At 48.3% G+C, this 21,664-nt stretch overlaps 1 protein-coding gene across 4 annotated transcripts in view; it reads left to right on the top strand.

The window, feature by feature from the left end:
- The window catches only part of Sox102f (transcription factor Sox102F), a 188,224-nt gene that overhangs the window by 52,769 nt on the left and 113,791 nt on the right, over window positions 1-21,664 (top strand). For 2 of the 4 annotated variants that reach the window (XM_076809456.1, XM_076809459.1), the window contains exon 2: window positions 1,342-1,436. In XM_076809456.1, the coding sequence (XP_076665571.1) occupies window positions 1,342-1,436 (95 nt within the window). Of the gene's footprint in view, window positions 1-1,341; window positions 1,437-2,869; window positions 2,921-2,980; window positions 3,223-21,664 lie in introns of those variants that run through there. The other 2 variants (XM_076809455.1, XM_076809458.1) reach the window with 2 other exon arrangements.

Below are 21,664 nucleotides of genomic sequence, written 5' to 3'. Positions count from 1 at the left end.
CATCGTCGAATTCCACCGGGCGGGAGGAATGCCGGCGTTTCGAGTTGGAAACGCTGAAACCGTGGGTAGGTGCGCGCGAGACGGAGAATCCGCCGGAGCGGAGAAGAAAAAGACAGTGACGTAGTACCCACCTTCTTAGGAATCTCGTGTCATCTACCAGGTACTTCTCTCCTACTACCTCTGAATCATCGTCCTTTGTCTTCACCCGGGATCCTTCGTATCTGTCGGTCCCGGCCAGCCGCGGGTCCTTCGACCTCCATGCAAATCCTCGTGCATCCGCGACCGGTCCCTTTGTTATCCATTATCAGCGGGGCGGATAATGGGCCTTCGTGTCGGTGCATTAGCGACCGGCGCTTTTGCATAGCAGCTCGATGTTTGAAAACGCTTCCCCCACCGTCGTGCAAACTCATTCTTTGCTAAAACACATTGGGAGGCTTTCTATCTGGAACATGACTAACAAGGGAAGATCCCGAACCCGAAAATTAAAAAAAAATCTGAAATTTTGTGGATATGTAGGGAATTTCCTCCTGATTACAACGCAATTTTTTTTCCCGCCCAAAATCAAACTATCGGGGTGAATTTAACCCCTGAAGATTCGGCTATTTTTAGATTTCATTTTCTAACTCGCAATCTGTAAGATGTAGAAAAGAAATTTCACGACAAAAGTTACTTCTTTTAATTAGATCTATCAAATGGTAAAAGTTTTTATCAATTGTTTAAACAATCAGAAAAAAAGTTATAAACAAAAATATTAAACAGACATGAAATAACACTTTGATGGTAAACAAAAATAGGTATATACATAAATTATCTTACTTTCTTACTCCGTGTCACGTATTATTTCCCAGTAAGTGTTAGAAGAACGTTGCTTGTCGTGCAGCTTCAGGGGAAACACCACTGCGACGGTCCGAAAAATAAGCCATTTTTAAGAACTTTTTTCAGGAATAATTTACAGTTTTCATAGAAAATTTGTATTACCTATCTTTAGTACGCTGTCTTAAGAGACTATACCAAAAAAAATAGAAAAACATCCATAAATTTTAATTTACTAATTAATCTCCTAGACTCCCAACGCGAGCAGGTCGAATGTGTAACTATGGAACAGCAGGTCTGAAATGAAATTTCATTTTTTTTTATATTCTTGAGGATGTATACTTTCGAAAAATATTTGAAAAACATCATCAATTTTTTCAACCTTTCTAAACGGAACGACCCCTTAAGGACGGCCGCTTTCCGATGCGTTCTATCAGAAATTCGACCGCGTGTATCACGGAATAATTGAACTCAGTACCTCCGCGAGCAACCACCAATAAAACGATCCCATTCTTGGTCTGTCCGCAGAACGGTGTGCTTCCTGATGTTCGGCGGAATTGTTCGACGGTGGATGGGGTCGTCACGGCCATAAACCCGATCAGCTGGAAGGAGATTCGAAGCCGGTGAGTGGAGAAGCACCTGCTTTATTGCGCTTATTCATTGAGCAGCGGGCCAGGACAGCCTGAGCTCGCAGTCAATGGGACGAGCAAAGGGCGCGCGGCTGGGAATCGTTCGTGAAACGCGTCGCTCCTCGTGCCTGTCCGCGCCGATAAGCCTGGCCGATAAATCCAGCGAATGATCGATGGAAAAATTCGCCTTACACCGCGTGGCGGGTTGGTTGGAGCGTAGGGTCGCGTTTCCACGATCAGAGGAAAAAATAGGAGAAACTGGGGTCTAGCCTCGCGTTTGATCTACAAGCGGCACGATTATCCGCGACAAGTCGGACAACAAATCTATTATAGGTTGGCCGAGGGGGTTCACCGGAAACTCGGCCGGGCCGGCGTATCAAAATAACGCGGGACACGTCGATCCACGTGAAATCGTGTTGGGCGCACGTGGCTGTCGCGCGACAGCAAAGGGGGTCCGAGCGAAAAATCCGTTTACATAGACGCTCGCCGACGGAGACACGCGCGCGCGACCGGACAATTACGGCCACGCCGCTCGGGACACGATTTTACAATAACTCAATTCATTTCCGAGGTACGTAAGAACAGGCTGGCAAAAAGGCGAGGCTGGATATAGTTATTGCCGTTGCGCACACGTGAACAGGTCGGTCCGGTCGCGAGCTCCGCGGAGAAAGACGGAAGGGACGGTTGGGGTGGCGGGCATGGATCGCGACCGAGGGGGAAGAAGGGAAGGTAAAAACGGGACGGAGCGACCGATGGGATATCAGGTGGGAACGGGAAGGAGGGACAGAGAGGGAGAGGCAGTGGTAGAGGGAGAGAGAATGCTCTCGCGAGGAGAACGGTGATACCAGGAAAGGGGGGGCAATCGAGAACGAGGGAGACAGGGTGACAGAGCGAGAGAGCAGGGCAGAGGGAGAGAAAAGGAGAGGTCGGTCACAATAATCGAACGGTCCCCGTAGTGCAACGCAGTGTTTGCAAAAGAGTCGATATCTAATCGGCGAAATGCTCGTCGAAAAGTAAACCCGAGAACAGGGTGGAGCACCGGTCACCGATGCACCGTCTCGTTTCGTTGTCGTCCTCGCCTCCGTCTCCGTCGCGGTCTCGGCGTTTTCGTTCGGTGCTCGGCGGCCGATCGTGTATGGGAGCGGACGGGTTCTACACGGGTGATCCTCTCCGCGGGTATACCTGGCCGGTGCACGCACAGTGCGCTCCGTTCCTTCGTTCTTCCCTTCGTTCTGTCCGTTCGCTCCTCCGCTCTCCGTGCTGGACCTGGTTCTACGTTTACATACGCGCCAGCGTCTGGATACGTACGGTACGCACCTCCTCCCGCTCACGCACACCGTCGCGAGCGCGCGCGCACACCACCGCCGGTATTGTATAATGCAGCCATTGATAGCCGTCCTCTCTTTCACGCACGCGATCTGTTGCAGTCGCTGCAACCCGTGTCCGGTGACAGCGTCCAGTGTCCAGTCTCCCTCCCGGTGAGTGTCCGCAAGATTTATTTTCCCATGCGATATACGGGGTGGCACCGCGAAAACTGGACCCGTTCCCTGCTCCGCGCGGCTGTTCTTTATGTACCTGCGGACGAGGAAAGGTCTTGCATCGACTACCTGTCCGCGAACGTCCCGCGGTGAACCCGCCGACGTACACGCGAATCGTTCCGCGTTCGACGTGCTTTCACGTGTGTGCGTGCATCGCGAGATACGTGCGCGGTGCAGCGAGTGAGGCTGCTGGACATTCTTCGGCCGATTCCTGGACCCGTCGATCACATGGATCCTATTGGGTATGTAGATTGGTACACTCTTCCACCTCGCGTCTACTGGATTATCGTTTCCCTGAAAATCCAGTGGAAATCTAGAGGCTTGCTGTTCACCTGTTAAGTGGGTCGTTCCTTCGTCAGCCTCGTGTGCATTTCAAAATAATTGTACGTCTCACGCCAGGCGACAATCTCGCAGCATCTGAAGCGTAGCTCGAGCACCGTGGATCGCTGCCACGGGGAATAATTCAGGGTAACCAGAGAAACAAAGGTCCGCGGGGGACAGGTCGCTTCCGCCATTAATCGCAAAGTGCGTCACGTTTCGTCGTTATTTTCCCGATCTCGATCTCGGTCCCCGTGCCGGATCACTTTCCAGAGCGTTGTCTTTCTCGGGAGGCTGCGGTACTTAACGAGCAGATCGCTTTCAGCCTCGACGCGATCAATTTACAAGCGCCGTGCGCACGGAATCGGTACCAGCTCGCGGATCGCGATCCCCGCGCCGTCGCGGCCGTTCGAATTTCGCGCCGTCGCGTCGATCGCGACCGTCTTCGGCGCGGAACACCCGTTGCGTCGCGAGGCTTGTCGCGGGCCGCGAATGGGAAACCGCGATTCGACGAAATTGCGTAAAGGGAATCGGATTACGCCGGCGAGCCGGGCCCCCGATTCGTGGTGAATTATTTCAGGTTCGAGCAGGATTTACACATTCCCGGTATCGTGACTCGGCTCTGTCGGCGAGATAGCGAGCGTTGCTGCGCAACCGTATAGTCGTAAAGCCGGAGGATGCAACTATTGGGGGTGGGTTTTTCGTGCATCGACTCGTGCGAGGTACTTCATTAGGCAGGAATTTCCTAGCAAGTTATGCTTCCTCGTCTCGCGTGCGTTGGGCTTTGCTTGCGAAAGGATTTCTGGGGGCAACTAACAGCCTTCGTGCACGTTGTCACGTTTACACTCAAACCTCGAATGCTTTCGCATATCGATCATGTAGCTGATACTACTACTACTTAGGTTTCTGTGAAGGGTTTATTTCGGAGTAGATGATATTCGTCGAATTGTGTCGGATAGTACATGGGATTTCCCACCAGGTCCTGAATCATAGGTAGGGTAGACCGGGGGAGATAGTAACGGAGGCGATTTTAACGCGTTAAATATCTCAGAACATATGATAGATATTAACACAAATTTTGGATGTATGATGAAGAATGACATTTCGAATACACACATCCGTTTCCTAGCAGTATAGATACACAATAGACATTCATAGTGAAGAAAATAAGTGTTCGATACCCCAAAGTAACTTTTCCTTACTGATTTAAAATTGTAATATAAATACTCCCTTTGCAAGTACGTGTTTTCTCTATTTTTTAACATTTAATCTGGCCATTTTTAAAGTAACACTGATCGTTACCTATCACTTTTAAATGTCTCGTTAATAAAAACCGTATAGTGACAAAGAAGATTAATAATATTGTCTTGTTTGCACGGAATCCTATAGCACGGCACAAGCAAACCAAATAAAAAATGGGTGCAATGTACAGAATGTAAGGATTGATCGCACGAAGAATGCATCAGCCAAAACTTTTTCAATTTCTGCCACAATGGCGACACCGCATGATTGGTTATAAATTTTACTTTTTTCATTTATTATTATAATTAAAATAAATAAATATTTTAATTTTGTAAAGCTAAATTTGTGCTACTATCGACTCCATGCAGTGTTACAAGGACGGTTGTAACACTTTCTCCGCTTCTCATTTTGTATTAATAACCGAAATATTGCTTGACATACAGCGAAACTGTCGTGTCTCAAATAACGTCAGATAAGTAAGTAACATTTTCGTAAAAGAACTGTTGTTGTAACTGTAATACTTTTTGCGTAAGCTTATTCCAAAGTCAAAGTGTTACTACCGCCCCCGGTCTACCCTACCGACGAAGCTTAGACATTAAGAATTTCTATTTCCAAGAATGGGCAAACGCGAATTGCGGAATGAAAGAACTGACTAAAACACACTGTACCTTACTTCGTGTAACCGTCTCTTTAGCATCCATGATATCACCCGAAAGATCAGCAGCGAAACACGACGAATTACGAAACCGGCTAGGACGTAATCGTTGATTCTAGTTCTCTAAAAAAGATGTTAGTAACAATTACGCGGTTTCGCCGATACGTAATCTTATTAGCGTCCTCCGGTTTGTTTGCCCCTCGACCAGGCTCGGTATCCGACTAAAAAGAACCACTGTTTGCCGGTGCAATTTGAATGTTCCCTGGCCCCACCTACCGGAAGTCCCGTCGAAAGCGATGATGTAATGCGAATATCGCCAGGTTTACACGGAGCTATCGTCTTCTCATTGAACCGCGCGCGTTTGGATGTTGTATTCGTAAAGATATTGACACGCCGCTACCAATGGGAACACTGTGCAAACACGAGCGTTGGCCAGTCCATGTATCCTCGGCGGACGTGTTCGCTTGTCAATAAAACCGCGCGGATATCGCGGATCGTTCGAGGCGAACCGATAAAACTCCTGCGACCGTGCGTAGCGTAAAATTTTCGACGATGGGAAAGGTTGTACCCTTAATCTTATCGTCACCAGCGCGCAAACAATCGGATGATGCTTCGCGACGAGTTACCGGTGTTGCTCGTTCACGTTACTGCCTTTTCAAACGGGGCACTCTTGCCTCTGTCTTCAGTGCCACGCATTTCTCGCAGCTTCCCTTTGGTTGACTACGAACTACGACAGAGCTGCGCAGCGACGCCAAATGGAGTCAATCGAGGACGCCTGACATCAGAGCCGCCACTGTCTCTCTGTAAAATGGCCCTTAGAACCCGCGTTCCTTCGCATTTTCGGAACAAAGAGAGCAGGACGGTGAACGCGGTTAAATTCGGAGCGATTCGCGAGCGTCTCGGCGGCGCGTCGCGGCACCAAAGAAATTATCCCCCCGCGTGGCCGCGCATAAACCCCGACAAAAGATGTTATTTTTTACCGCCGTTTGCCAGTCATAATTCTCGGATTCTCGCGCCGAATCGCGGCGGATCGGTTGGGCGCGAGGGGGGCAGGTACGCGGCCCGGTAATCTGGCCCTCTGTTTTGTCGCGGCCGCGCTTAATAAAACCTCTTTGAAGAGGTCCTCGTGGCGATGCGAGCGGCATAAACCACGGGAGGAGGGACGATAATAAAACGGAACGATGACGAACGGGTTCGATCGTTGGCGTTATTGTCGCGACGCGAGGGAGCACCGGGGCCGACTGGTATTTTCGTGCCCCAGGAATAAACCGGCGATCATAAACTGCTCGTAAATTCGCGGGAACGCGTGCAACATGATAATTCAACTTTTCACGGCGCGGATAATGAAATTTCCGCGGCGAGGGACCAGCGAGAGACTTACGTCTATGTGTACGAAGCCAAAGAAACGCGATTGCGAGTAAGGCCGTCGTAAAGTGCGCGTACGATCGCGATCAACGAACTCGTGACTGGATCGAGAGGATCGAGAGGATCGGGGCATAAATCCCTGGGAAGGAAAGGAAAGGGAACGGAGCCGCGCACGCTTTTGTCGATACGCTGTTACGACATTCGGTCACCCAGTGTACGGTCCTCCCGAGTGACGCGAGCGGTATTTAAAAAGTATCGAATAAAATACGAGGCAGCGCGAAAACAGGAGGCGCCCTGGTCCGCCCCCTCTATTATCCTCGTCGATGAGCCCAGTATTTCATCTTTTTATTCGAAATTTCTCTCCGACGGGTTATTTCTGGCCGCTTCTATTTTCCATGACACTTTCGACGGAGAGGGAGCGCTCCACGCTGGCGACAGAGGTCGATTCTCGTGGATTCTCCTCGCGATACGATGGTAACTTAATTAACCGCGCGAGTTAAGACGCGCGAGTGACAATGCATACAGTGACTGGGTATAATTCAGTCAAATAGATCGCGATTATGTGCCGCGCTAGCATCTGCTAGGTGATTCACGAGCGAGTTGTGCGCGCAAACGTGGCTCCATTTAGAGGAAGATGCTGCTCGATGGAAATGATTGTTTTGTGCCTGGAGATGTTCAACGGGTGCCAAGATCAGCTTTCTTTCGATGGAATTCCATACTTTCTACTCTATAAACGGATAGCTATTTTTAAGACGAGTTCAATCGCCGATGAGAAACGACAGTCAAGGTTACTCGACATATTTAATAAGAGAATATACAGATAAATACCTCGGAGCTCGATCTGGTTCCACGTATTCAAAGAGAGCTCGACGATAACAGTTGCCGTTTCGGAGCTTGCGAACAAATCCGTGAGTCACCCTGTTTCATCGACCACGGCTATTGCACAAATTGGACGTGTATCGCGAGGCACTTAAAAGAAAAAGAGCAACATCGGTCTGAGCCTCTGTTAAGTAACGCGGATTACATAGAGACGGCGAGAAGATCGTTTTCGGGGGATTCAAACGTTCGTCGCGACGATTCCATGGACGGTAAAACCTTGCCTATTTAATTCAAGGATCTGGATTTATGTGGAACTCGCCGGTCGTTGGGCGCTGCTGGCTTGGCTGTGCGAGTGGAGAAGCCGATCGTGAATCTGTCGTTGACACCGACGGTCGCGGCGAGCTTGACAAAAAAAAAAAGTAGGCAGGCATAATCGTAAAGTGCGAATGTTATTCTCTGGACGATGAGCGAACCCAGGCGGAGAAAGAACGCGGGGACAAGCGAATTCGCGTACGCGCGCTTTTTTCTCCTTCGTTTCCGTCGAGTTTTCGACTGGGAGCGTATAATGGGCGAATGTAAGAATTCATAACGGAGACAAAATTTTTTTTTAACGGTTCCACGCCGAATTAGGACGGTTCAACGGTCCCGCGGAACGATATAATTGCGTCATTAGCAAATTTCGGGGCTCGTCGCGAATATCGGAACCGGTCTCGCGTGGAAAGGAGAAACGTGGAGAAAGAGAGGACCACGGAGACGCTCGTGTCCGCGAGCGGCTTTAAAACTCCCGCCTTTTCGTCGGCTCGCGAAACGCGTCTCGGGGGCGCCTCTTTATTACGGGAATATTGCCCGAAGGAATTCGAAAGCGGGACTCGAAGATCGATCACCCTTCGTTTTACATTGATACGCGACGGAGGATTCTATCGAATCGCGGAGGATCGAAGGGGGTTGGACTGCGGCGCGACAGGGGAGGGAAATTCGGTGGCTCGAAACCGTACAAGCGGATTATACGTTTTCCTTCGTATTAAAATACGGCAGGTCTCAAAGGGAAAATAATGTCTCCCTGATTACTCGCTTCGGTTCAACTGAAGCCCGCTCCTCCCCCGATCTCCGGCGCCTTCTCTTCATTCTCTCCCCGTCCCTTTCCCCCGTCTATTCGCTCACCCTCGCATCCGCTTCTTCCACCAAAACGGGGATTAAAATGATGTTTGCGTGAAAGCCAAAAGCATTACCGACTTTATCTTCTGAAGTGCGCCGTATTACTCTCCCTTTTATCTGTCCTCGCTTCCATAATATTTGTTTTCTTAATTTCCCAGAACAGCGCACAGTGGGGAAATTTTGCGATTTTATGCCCGAAACCAGAAACATGAAATTTTCGAATTTCACAAAATTAACGCAAATGTCAATTGCAGAACTGTATCCATTTTCGTAGTCAAGGCCTGAAAACTTATTTTTAATATATAAAATTCGCTGTACTTTTACGTTCTGATATATGAGGAAATAAATTATCCGAGAAACAGCACTTACAAAAATTACGAAGGATAAAGATTTTTTTATCATTTACATTTATGCACTTAAGCCTATGAAATTATATGCCCTTAAAACTAGTACTCCCAGTCGGAATCGCTTTTTTCTTTGTCAGAGAAGAAGGGTTATTGCTTCTGATGACAAGCTTTTTAATTTCTTATCGGGAAGTTTTTTTAGATTACTAATTAGTGGATTTGACGATAATAGAAGCCAATTGAAAACATCCTCCATAGTTTTTTGCCTTGAGCATTTTCGAGAAAAATTTTGTCGGTACTTTTTAATATCTTTATTCCGTGCTTCTTGAGCCTCCTCCGAAAGCTGTCCAATTTGAAGGACAGAATTTTCGATTATGCGAGGACCATGAATTAAAATTTTGTGTACAGTAGTAGGCATCATGTACCAAGGATTATAATGCAATAAACAATTTTGCCGTTTCAACAGCATATATTTAAAAAAAATTTAACATCTACTGCGTATCCACTTGATATTACTTGTAAAATAACATGAAATCTATTAATACAGACAATCAAACAGAGGATCAAAGCTGAATTAAATCGTTTAAAAAATAATAAAAAGGTTTGTAATGTATAACGTGTAAACCAGTCTCGGCCACAGTTATGGATCGTGTTTGAAAATATGCATATAATTACAAGATTAGCAACTATTAGCAATTAATAATTGCATTTATAGAATCAAAATAGTTCAACGTAAAATAGGAATGAAAATCATTGCAGGATATTATGGGGTTGATAACTATTTTATGCATTGAAAATTGATTCTTATATGAAAAGATTATTTCTAAAACACTACTTTAAAAATTGTATAAATTGCTTTTAAAAACCGAAACATAATTATTTTGAGGACAAATAGATATCTTACGCACCATCAGCAATTGAATCCATGCTTTCAAATTATTTTCGAAACTTTAGATAATACAATATAAATGTTTGAAGTAATTCGAAAAACTAGATTAATTCTTTGCGATCACTCTAACCTCACATGAACATAAATATTTGAGAGTCTACACGAGCTTTGTATTAAAACATTTAACAGTAAAATTGGAGGCATTTGATACTCAATTGACATTTGCATTTATTTTGTAGAATTCAAGAATTTATTTTTGTGGTTTTGGCCATAAAATCGCAAAATTTCGCCATTCTGCAGCGGCTCGCTGGCAATGATTTTTTCCTTCCACTTCTCCTCTGCTGTTCTCCGGATTTCGCGACGGTGGCATTTATAAATATGCAATAAATACTTTTCATCACCCTGCGGGTCGTGCATTTGGTATTTGCCGCGGTCATTGAAATTGAATGTGAAATTTGGTTTCTTGTTTTCATTCTCCCACAGGGAAATGTCTTCCTCCTAGTCGCATTACCAGTAGCTCCATGTCCTGCGAATAATTTTACAGTTACGTCGACTGACTGTTCAATCCACTTAACAAGTTGCAGCAGCGTTGCAAAAATGTCGGGCACTGTGAGTCGGATATCGGTTTACCGGGCCAATTATGATAAACCGGTTCATCGGTGAATACGAAATGCCACTTTCTAAAGTCCGACTCCCCGATGAAAAGAAGAAACTCTTGTTTCCCCCCCCCTGATATTTTTATTGCAATCGTCGACCCTGTTTATTTTTAATCACTGGCCCGCCCGTTACGTTCATCCAAACTTCCTACAGCTTCTCTGCGCGCGGGCAATGAAGATCGAGGCTGAGTTCGCCGCCCGATGCACCTGTAGACAACGAAACCCGCGCGCTCTATACCCGTCGCGTTGTTCCAATCGAGTGCACGCGATTTATTCGAGCCAGAGGAAATAATCTGGCTGGTGGTGTCCGAGCTTTTCGCGGAACCACCTGGTGCCCGCCAGCGGCTGTCCACGGGAGCACGTAAATCGCGACGCGAAATTCAAAACTAGGAATTCCCGATATCCGAGTAAATTGCCAGCGTGGAGCACGTTGTCGGAAAATAATCAAAGCTTTCGTTTTACGTGTCTCCTGTCCCGCAATATATATATATATATATTTTTTTTTAATGGTTGTCGGCAAATCTGGGCATAAAAGGATCGAACACAAATACTGTGCGGACTAGCGAAAGCCGGATGTATGAACGTCGCCGGCGCTGGAATTTTTATTACCATATTTCTATATTTCTATATCTATTTCCACGTGGAAACAAAGGCGAAATACGATGAGAACGAAATCAGGGATGGAAAGGACAGGGCGACCTTCGACGGCGGCGGTTGGGGGGTTGATCGAAGTCGGGGTGGGTGGCAGGGCAGCGAGGAGCTCGTTCATAATATATGGCGGCCGCGCGAACATAAAATTCTCCAATTGCAAAATTGATGCGGCTTATGTTACTTCCTCTTCCTTTATCCAACCCCCTCCGTCACTCTGCGGATCGTCTCATCGACGGCTCCGCTGCCGTGTCCTGCTCGTTTCCACGCTCTACGCCGAGAGCCACGGGGTCTCGCGGGTCCCCTGCTCGTTTTACTGTAAAGCAACTCCTCATATTGTACAGGGACGCGTAATTCATTTTTTACCGGACTCGGCTCAATTATTTATAAATTGCTGCTCCCTGGGGGAGTACAGAGGCAACCTGTCATCCCTCCCTTCGGCGCCCGTCCATTCCACGCCGCGCATCCCTCTCGACAGAGCTTCGCAGTTCTCTCTGATGGCACTGCTTCTCCGGCGTGGAATAAAACGGAGAGCGGCGGGAAACAGAGAAAGAGACAGAGAGAGAGAGCGAAAGAGAGAGAGAGAGAGAAAGGGGGAGAGAACTGGATGCTGACTCGGGAGAACCGAGAGAAAGAGAAAAAGAGAGCGAGAGGGAAAGAGAGGGAAAGGGGAAGAGGGCGAGTACTTCACGAGAACGAAACGCGCACTCCCGAGTACGAACCACTTTGGACGATCGAACCAGAGGTACAATTTACCGGTTTGCCTCGCTCTGTTTATTTTGTTACCGTGCTAATGGAATGGTTACGATTCCGAACGTACCAGCTCCCTTTTTCCCGGCGATAAGGCGAATTATAAAGATTGTCGTGGAATAAAATTTGACAGCCGCTAATGGTGATTCCTCCGCGAGGAAGCGTACCAACGTCAATTACAACGAGCCCGCGGAACGATCGCCATTCACAGATACTTAATAGCCGCTATTGCTTTAATTTTGGAACTCCTCTCGATACGCGCTGCCACGTTCGCCCGGACGGCTCCGTTCAGCCGCTGGCGTTGGTTCCAGTCTGGCGAGGGCGACGATTTCGATTTCCACCGGGCTCGATGATTTATCCGCGATTAACGCGAAACGTTTCGCGTACGCGGTAGAAGATGTTGACGATATCTCTTTTTATTGGATAGTTCGTTATAAGCGTTGCGCAGGAGATAATGAAAACTAACACGTTGGATGCTACGATGCATTTCACGGCTAGAGGTTATCAAGTTCAATCACATTGTTCATAATTCCTGTTTAATATCCATACCTACATCTCGCCACTGCGGGCGCACAGGAGTTACTAAATCTTTATTCAACGTGGATCAATGTCACGTCGGATAATTTCTATTAGATTCTATTTGCAGGCAGCGCACGTTGAAAGAGGAAGGAGCCTTCTCCATTTCGCGAATCAGTTTACACGATCGCAGAAAGTGCTCCTCCGTAATGACTCGATTAATTGCACACACGTCCAATTAAAGAGGCGTCAGCGGGCAGGTACGAAAAAGTCTGCCGTTGCCGGCGCAAGAAAGCGGAGGCGAGACCACTGTAACGGAAAATCTTGACGAAAGACGCGATAGGCGATGCAGCCGCACGGCAGAGGAAGCGGCGCGTGATCTCTCTCCCGCGGAGGGGGGGCGGCAGATGGCGATCGCGCGTAATTCGCGATCTTAATGACGCGCCGCTCTACATAAATTCCCATGTAATTGGAGGCTTTTTCGTGGCAGGGGAATTTAAGGCGACGCGGGATGCGCTAGCGTGCAGCTTTCGCGCGCGCGCGCGCTGGTGCGGTGTCTCTCGTTTTGCTCTCGTTTTGCGCGGCGCCGCGGCCCCGGATCTTTGAGGAATTAAAAGTCTCGAAATATTACACGGGTAGGTGGTAACGATAACCGGGCATCTGGAGATTTTACCTGACGCGTTAAGGACCTGTGGCCACGGTGGAATTGCGTCGGCGTTTCCCGGCCGCTTTGTGGATCACCGACGCGCTCTATAGGCGCGGCCGCCGCACCGCTAGCGAGTGTGAACGAGATTTAACGAGAAAAAAATAAGGTTCCTCGCTGGCGACCCTTCGCCGCCCGATTATGCCCCGAGTCGCTGGCGCGAGAACCTAAGTAACCGAGTGCAGGGCGAGGCCTGGATATACCCGCGATAATCCACGCAGCCATCGCATCTTAATGAGACTTCTAATGCGCTCTCAATTTATGCAATTTCAGTCACTCCGGCCACGCCGCCTGCGACGCGTTAGATCGCAGTTTCTTTCACTCGCTCGCAACACCCTTCGCGCTCGTTTGGTAATTAACAAGGGAAGATCCCGAACCTGAAAATTCAAAAAATTCTGAAGCTTTGTGAATATGTAGAGAATTTTCTCCTGATTACAACGCAATTTTTTTTTTGCTGCCCAAAATCACACTAAGGGGGTGAAATTAACTCCTGAAGATTCGGATATTTTTATTTTCTAACTCGCAATCTGTAAGAGATAGAAAAGAAATTTCAGGACAAAAGTTACTTCTTTTAATTAGATCTATCAAATGGTAAAAGTTTTATCAATTGTTTAAACAATTAGAAAAAAGTTATAAACAAAAATGTTAATAATGTTTTCTAAAATTCGTGGTTTCACGTGAAATGTGAACGGGATGATTAAATAATTATGATCTAATTAAAAGAAGTAACTTTTGTCTTGAAATTTCTTTTCTATATCTTACAGATTGCGAGTTAGAAAATAAAATCGAAAAATAGCCGAATCTTCAAGGGTTAATTTCACCCCGTTAGTGTGATTTTGGGCAGCAAAAAAAAAATTGCGTTGTGATTACATATCCACAAAGTTTCAGAATTTTTTGAATTTTCAGGTTCGGGATCTTCCCTTGTAAGTCGCGAGATTTCGTAGCTCTCCCTTATTCCCGATCTCGCGGTTGCGGAAAAAGAAACGTTTCGGCTGGAGATGGATTCTGGAGGATGGGATACCTAGTGTTCTATATTGGATGCGGCTTCATTAGAAGATCCGAATCAGCTTATTACTCAGCTTAATAGGTATCCCGATTAACGTGATCGCTACTGTCGCCGCTGCTACAGGGAATAATGGTGGGAACGGTTATTAGGGACACGCTGTATCCGAGATCAATCGAACGTTTCCTCTTTGTTTATCCCTTATCTGAGATCGCGATCGACGATGCTCGGCGCGCTATAATACATTGGCCAACGTCGGAGAGCATCAGTTTGTTTGATGCCCGGGATCGTCGTGACAGGGGCGACATTACTTTGACTACTCCCCTGAGAACAAAATCTCCCTTTCCGCTTCTCTGGCCGTCCCTCCCTCTCCGTGTCGCCATTCGTCCGCGTTTCTTCTCCCCTACGAGTCGGTTGGCTGACACGGAGCCTTGTTTGCAAATCGGGCAAAGGACCGGCTGCCTTATTTTTTAAGGGAACCATATGCCTTTTAATTGATCCTCCCGCCCGCTATGCTCCCCATCTACCCTCGAACGGGTCGCGAAAAGCGCACACGCGATGTCGTCCCTCCCTCGTGACTGTCTTCGCATAATTCTATGCATCGTGGAATAAAATATCGCGCGTCGCTATCTTTCATCGTGGGAATAAAACGTGTCTCGAGGAAGCTCCTAGGACTGATATGTGGTTCTAGCAAATGCGCGATAAACTTCATCTATTTCTGTAACGCGTAATTCGTATCGAAGAAACTTATCAGTTTATCGTGCTCCGGCATTCTTCGCTCGTGCGTGTTCGGATCCCGGCGCACTGAGATACCACGTGCTCTGGAAGCATCGCCAGCGACAATGCTCAACCCTTAATTGCCTCGAGTCATCGAGCAGGCCGGAAAAGAGAAGAAGAAGCCAAGGACACGCGGCGTCGGCAAACGAGCGTCGCGCTCGGTCCCAGCGACGCGCTACCATTGTCATCCATTTGTTCGTACAAATCCCTGGCTATAATCATTTAATGCTCACATTCATCGCGGGCACGACGACGGGCATTGTGCTACCGGCCGGTGCATTAGTCTCTTGCACGCATGCGCGCTCGCGTTCCCCGGCCGAGGAGCTTAAGGCATTAGGGTGAGCTTCGTGCGAACGTCGCGATACTATACCTCTCTCCTTTCTCCCCTTTCGCCTCTCCCTTTCTTTAGACGGGGCCCATTCTGCCCGAGAGCCGATACACGCACGGCCCACGTACTTACGTCGCTCCGAGTTCAGTGTCGAATTCGGTGCCTCGACACGCTCCGAAATCCTCGTGACCGATTAATCTCCGCCGACAGAAAATTCCTCACGCCCATTGTGACTCCTCGACCCGACTATGTGGGCGGATGGTGTGTTTGAAAAATGGTACTCCGACTGCCCTCGATTTCCGAGCCTGTTCCACTTAGTTCCGTCCCCCTAACCCGTGCAGCGCACCAACCCCGTTGTTAGAGTTAAGTATTGTAACAATGTAACTTTAGTTCGAGTTTCCATCGCCTGTGGATTCAACTCTGTAATACCAAAGTAACCGAGCAATATTCCACCTCGTCGATTAGTATCATATACGCGGAATATTGCACAGAATGTATTCTGTGCTCCTCCTTTTGCCCTCGTCCGCGACCCGCGTGTCTTCGTCGAGGACGCCTCTGGACTCGGCTCGAGAACGACCCAGTGATTTCGGCGTTACGTTTTCGAGCGGTGGCCAGGTCACAATCGACACGATGCTTCGTGGTCCACTCGCTTTTAGCTGCAATCTAACAGCGTTCTGCGCTCGTATGTGTGTGCGTGGCGCTCATCGTAGCTGCCGATAGCCAGTTCGCTGAATGCCGCACGCACACCGAGCGTGCGAGCTGCGCCTCTTTGTGGGACGCTCAAAGAGCACAATGTCCATAGTACCGGGCCCGACAATGGCCTCTCCACGACTGGTTAATATCAAGGTTGTTTGAAGGGTAGCCTGGTAGCGCGCGACCGAACGGAATCCGCGACGTGTCCCACCGCGAATTCGTCCTTTCACGCGATCTCTTCAGATCCTTTGCCAGCGTGGACAAAGTCAGTCATGTGCGTGCATTTGCTTGAATGTTCCTTTGGTTCTTCGGATAGAGTAGAGAGGGAGAAAAGTTGAGGTGAAGTACAAGGAAAGTGCAAAGACACATCGAATGACCGAAGGTGGATCCGATGTTTCGTGGTTCCCCGTCTACCAGCGAGTGATTTCGTAAAACTCGATGAGCTACACGTTAGGTGGTCCCCTCGTTCGAGGTCTGAGTGAAGCGCGACGGCTCCATTACCGAGGATTGACTCGTCGGTCCCTGGAGCAACGGTTCGGCCACGAAGTCGGCCTCGAATACGTCAACGTCTCGGTACATCCGCTATATTGATTGCGAGAACACAAGATACCTGGCCTGAAACCACGTGCGCGGGCGCGCGCGACGGCAGGGGAGGTAGCGGGCGCGGATTCCGCAGTACCATGCAAGCGGAAGCCTACATCGTGATTATCATCATATCTCCGCTAGACATCAAAGACTTATCTTTCTCCCTGTTCGCCTCTCTTTCTCTCCTTCCACCCTCGGCGCAGCCTTTAGTAGACCACGTTCTCTCTCCTTCTGCCTCTTTCCCTGTGACTCCATTTCCTTCCAGCCTTTCTCTCCCTCCCTAGTTTCTCGTCTTCCTCCCCGACTTTGCTTCCCTCGTCCCACTACCTCTCTCTGTCCCTTTCTCGCCCCCCGATGCTGTACGCGTGGCTTTGGGCTCCGAGGAATGACCATTTGTAAATTACTCCGCGGTTCTTTGATAGAGATTACGGTGCAACGATACTTAGAGTCGGTGGAACGGATGTAGCGTTGTCGTAAAAACAGCGGGTGCCGAAGTCGCTAGCACTCTCGAGTGTCGGTAGTCAATTGACCACGGATGCGGCAGGCATAATCTTTGGACACTTGCGTTTAGGTAGGTACTTTTAGACTCCAGATTCTGGATGCTAGATACTCCAGGGTGGATAAGCGTTTTGAGTATCTAAAGGAAAAGCATCTCGAAGACACCACGAACAGCTGCCTATTTCACTAAACTACATTATGATGTTGGAGAAATCGATATTCACCAACGGAGTCGGAGCAGCAGGGATAGACGACGGTCCAGGCGTCCTCACCTCTCATGTGGCCATTATTTATGGGACTGTCTAGAATAATAGCGCCGAAACAGGGGCGGGACGTGCGGGAGGAAAGAAACGCATGAAAAATTCGAAGCATTGTACCGAGACGAACGAGGCGACTCGTCTTTCGAGTGAATAGCGTCGGCTGGGAGATTGTCTCGTAGACGATCCGGACAGCTTTAACAAAGAACACGTGCCCTTCGAATTAAGAGGAAGGCCGGCGACGAGCGTGGCGTGGTTAGCCCGAAGAATCAACCGGGACGAACATAGATCGCCGGGCTAGACGGGGATTCCGCTAGACGTCGGTAAATTTTCGCGCCCGGCGGAATGGAGATGAAGGCATTGTGTATCGGCCTCTGCGTTTCTGCGTCCTTCGCCGCGTATTCTTAGCCGCTTTGACCGTAGAATAACATTACAACCGACAGAGAGGGCAGGAGAGAGTGAGGGTGAAACGGTGGGATTGGGGCAGAAAGAGAGAGAGAGAGAGAGAGAGAGAGAGAGAGAGAGAGAGAGCTGAAGGGAGAAAGGGGGACAGAGAAGAGAATGAAACAGAGGAGAGAAGAGGATGGATGGCGGTAGGAGACAAACACATGTTGCACACTCGGTCGTCGTTGGGGAAGCTGCTGTGCTTCTTTGCTCGTAGAATCTCCACCTCCCTTTTCTCTGTCCATCCTCCTCTCGCTCCCACCACCTGCCTCCTTCTTCCTCTATTCCTCTCTGTGTTTCTCCCTTTACAACTCGGTAACGTAAGACTAACAACACAATGGAAGCAACAGCTGCATGATAGATGGTCCCGGCCGACCGACCGATTCCATCCGCCGTCCGCTCTTTCTTCTTCGAACGGAGCCAGCCCTGCTTCTTTTGCTCCTGCGGACCGGTCGTTATCGTCGCATTTATTCGCGGAAGCAATGAGAAAAGGAGGCCTGGTACACAGGCGCGCGCCCGCGCGCTGGAATTCGGTTGCACCGGCTCGGCTGATCGGAACGGTCTCTCGTCGATGCAACCTTTCTTAAACGCCTCGGAAAACACCTTCTGCGCCGCATCTGGGGGGGAACAGCCGTCTCCCTAACCGTACGCCGCTGAATAACTACCATCGGGGATTAACTATGCTTCAATTCGAAACAACAAGTGTCTTGGTCCATCTGGAAAGATTAGTTTAATGCAGCTTCTGTTCACCTCGGTACTCAGCAACGTTTGTCTGACACACTTTTACCTGGACGTAACAATATTGACGCAATTCAAGTGTCCTGCCTCGAGTAGGCTTCGCGGCAATCACTGCCATGCCTTCGAATTCGTGGCTATTATCGTGTCACGCGCTGGCTTCCGACGCGCAGCGTCCCCAGGAAGGGAGGAAGGATGTCGAACGGTTTTCGAAAGGCGCGTAAGGTGAACGTCCCAATTTCTGCTCATGTCCCCATTTCTGATCATTTCGTATTTTTTCTTATTATTATAAGCGTTACGTTTGTACTATAGTTACAACAAAATAATTCTAAGTTATTTGAACATTTACGCGAGTGTTGCACGAGCTTCGGGCTAATCAAAGTGCAGCGTAAGCAACGAAAAACTTTTAAAATGAGACTCATGATTTTTCGACCGTGTTTTAGCTGGTTGTGGTAAGGAACAGAGTCACTATTGGAATTCGATAATTGGGCAGAAAATAGTTTTTGCAGTAAAAGTTCTTATTTAATAACAAAAACAGATACCATATTGTGCTCTGGATGTAGATTTTGTACTATTTTTGATTATTTTAAGTAGAAAACAGGTGATTCGGTTTAGGGTCAAGTGAATCAGCGTCGTGTCCGCATTTCTACTCACCAAAATTTTAGCACCATAACTTCACAATTCAATATATGCTGTAACCTCTATTTCTATTCGAAGGCATTTCATTTTTTGTTTACCATTATTTTATGCTTTACTGTTGTGTTATAAAACAACTCCATAAAAGATGTAACTTATTTTTACCTGAAAAGGCAACGTATTATGTGAGCAGAAATTGGTACAAATGGTGAGTAGAAATACGTACATCGCTATTTTTCGTGAGCAGAAATACGGACATTTAAAACATTATATTTAATTACAAATTACTAGTAGTTAAACACTTTGAAATATCTTTCTTAAATAGTTTTCGACTGATCGATTTGTTATTAAAGAATTAATCGATTACTCTGCAAATTTTGATCAGAAACAAATTTTCTACACCTTCTTTACGACGAGTTATCTCTTAAATGAGCAGAAATTGGGACATTCACCTTAGAAGGGAGCGAAGATGGCGAGGAGAGGCGCATCGAGAGACAGCGGGTATTATACGGAAGGAGATACTACCGGGAGAGCCCACTATCGTGAGCAATAAATTGCTCTGTTCTTTTTTCTCATCCCTCGGGCTACTTTTTGCCCCCGTTGTTGTAACGTCGTCGTCAGTGTCCACGCACACGCGCGCCGTCCGCGGCTGTGCCCGTGCATTCATGGACGCGACGTGTCCAGCAACGGGCTGCTCGTCCGGCCTAAGAGGATACAACGGGAAGCACAATAAACGCCGATGACTCGCGGCGAGTATGCGCGCGTACGCAAGAAGTGCGTCCTGCTTTCACGACAATCCAATGCGGGCACGAGAAAGTTAGTCGGTCCATCCGCTTTTATACATACCAATGGAATAGAAAGCCGAGATAAGTTTTATAGACGATCGAAATCGTAAAACGGGATGGACTGCGGAGCTTTTAACGAGCGCCCGAGACTTGTGCTTCTGACTAACCGCGCGCCTACGTGGAAGGGAGTTGGGACAGGTCCATGGGATCAGAGAGACTCGAGGATATCATATGCATGAATGGGACAGTTTTTAGAACGCTAAACTGTTGATTAAGGGGAACTAAGCGAGGACCTCCTTAATCGGCATTGCTCGCTGGAGATGTGTCAGTGGTTCTTGACGAATTGGAAAGCAAATACCTGGTTGGAGGGCAGAGGTGACCAGCGTCGCAGGAAAGTTCGAAGAATCCGAAGGAATTCCTTTGCGGTAGAACGTAAGCTGGTCAGCGAGTCGCACGCTTTCATCGAATCCGCGTCGCGTACACGCTCGTTTGCATATCTATAGATAATACGTATTTTCTGGCCAAGCGTGCCGAGTGCTAGCGCACGCGAGATCCTTGTGTCCGTTTCCGGTGATTTCACCCACCGTCGGCTGCCTTCTAACCATCAACGACTCAATTTTTACAGCGACGAACGCCAATGTCCCGCTCGTTTCCTCATACGCGCGGGTTTATTCGAATTATAGAAAGTGCGCTTTCGAGAGAGGCTGCCGCGAGAAAATTCGCTCTGACCCAGCGGTTTTCACGCGGGAAAATCTCTCCTCTCGCTGTCGATTGCCCGCGGGCAAACTAACGTTCTTTGATGCAAGGAATTTGCAACTTTTCCGCCAGTCCTGTAATTCTCAAACGTCCAAGATATTCACGGAAAAATATGGCGCGCTTTACACAATCGTAAGTTCTAATTACAATTTCTCGAAGTTGTAATTGCGAGGACCATAATTCCGTCGGCGACGTTCGAGAATATTCCCCTCGGAGGGGCCCGCAGCTCTGAAATTTTGTACCGCGGAGCGAGAAGGTCGTTACAGGGCGCACGCACGTGCGATGGACGTCGTTATTAAAACATTAGACGGGGCGGGATAAATGGCCGCAATAATCCCGAGTCGGGGCTCGATTGTAGAGTAAAAATTGACGGAAACGCAGCCCCTACTCTCTCGCCCGCCATAAATGATCGCTCTTCTTTCTTGGCTGCGTTTATACTCCACGGGCCGATAAATACAGGCTGGGCATAGGGTGGAGGCGAGACTCGCCCACGAATTATAGGCGTTTTAAAAATATTGTTCCATTACTTATTCAGCGGGCCCGGCTAAGGTATCGCTTTCCAATAGTATCCTTCGATCACAATTTCCCACCGTCTGTATTATTGAAGCTTGCCCCCAAAAACTCGGATAGGATAGCCGCCCGGGGTGGATCGTCTGCTTAGCTGGGGGTAGGCCGAGCGGATAAACGGATGAAATATGACTATTGAGGAGCGAAAGCAACGGTCGTTTCGATTGTGTCCTGTTTGAAAATGCGTCCGATCGTGGTGCCTTTCGAGAGATTCCTTAGGTGCTTCGGAGGAGTTCGTAAATTCGAGATTAGACTATCTGCCGCACCAGCGGCTCTTAGAAAAGGCTTAAAAACGCTATTACACCTCGACCGGTGCGTCGCCTCTTCCACCTCCGACCCAGGTAATCCTCCTCTAATCTGCCGCAAAACTGAAAGTTCTGATGATATCATCAGAACTTGGAGATTCTCTCGAGTATCCTCGATCGTTGCGTCTGTCTCGTGGCCCCGATCTCGGGTACTCCTCGCTGGGCGTTCATCGCGAGCCACAATGCAAGATAACAAACCGATCGTTATGACTCCTTTTTTCCTATGATAATAGCGCTCTGCACAGGCAGAATCCT

The sequence above is a fragment of the Andrena cerasifolii genome, chromosome 3 (assembly GCF_050908995.1).
Source record: "Andrena cerasifolii isolate SP2316 chromosome 3, iyAndCera1_principal, whole genome shotgun sequence".
In the NCBI taxonomy this organism is placed as follows: Eukaryota; Metazoa; Arthropoda; class Insecta; order Hymenoptera; family Andrenidae; genus Andrena; species Andrena cerasifolii.
This window is presented reverse-complemented; position numbering and strand designations above follow the sequence as displayed.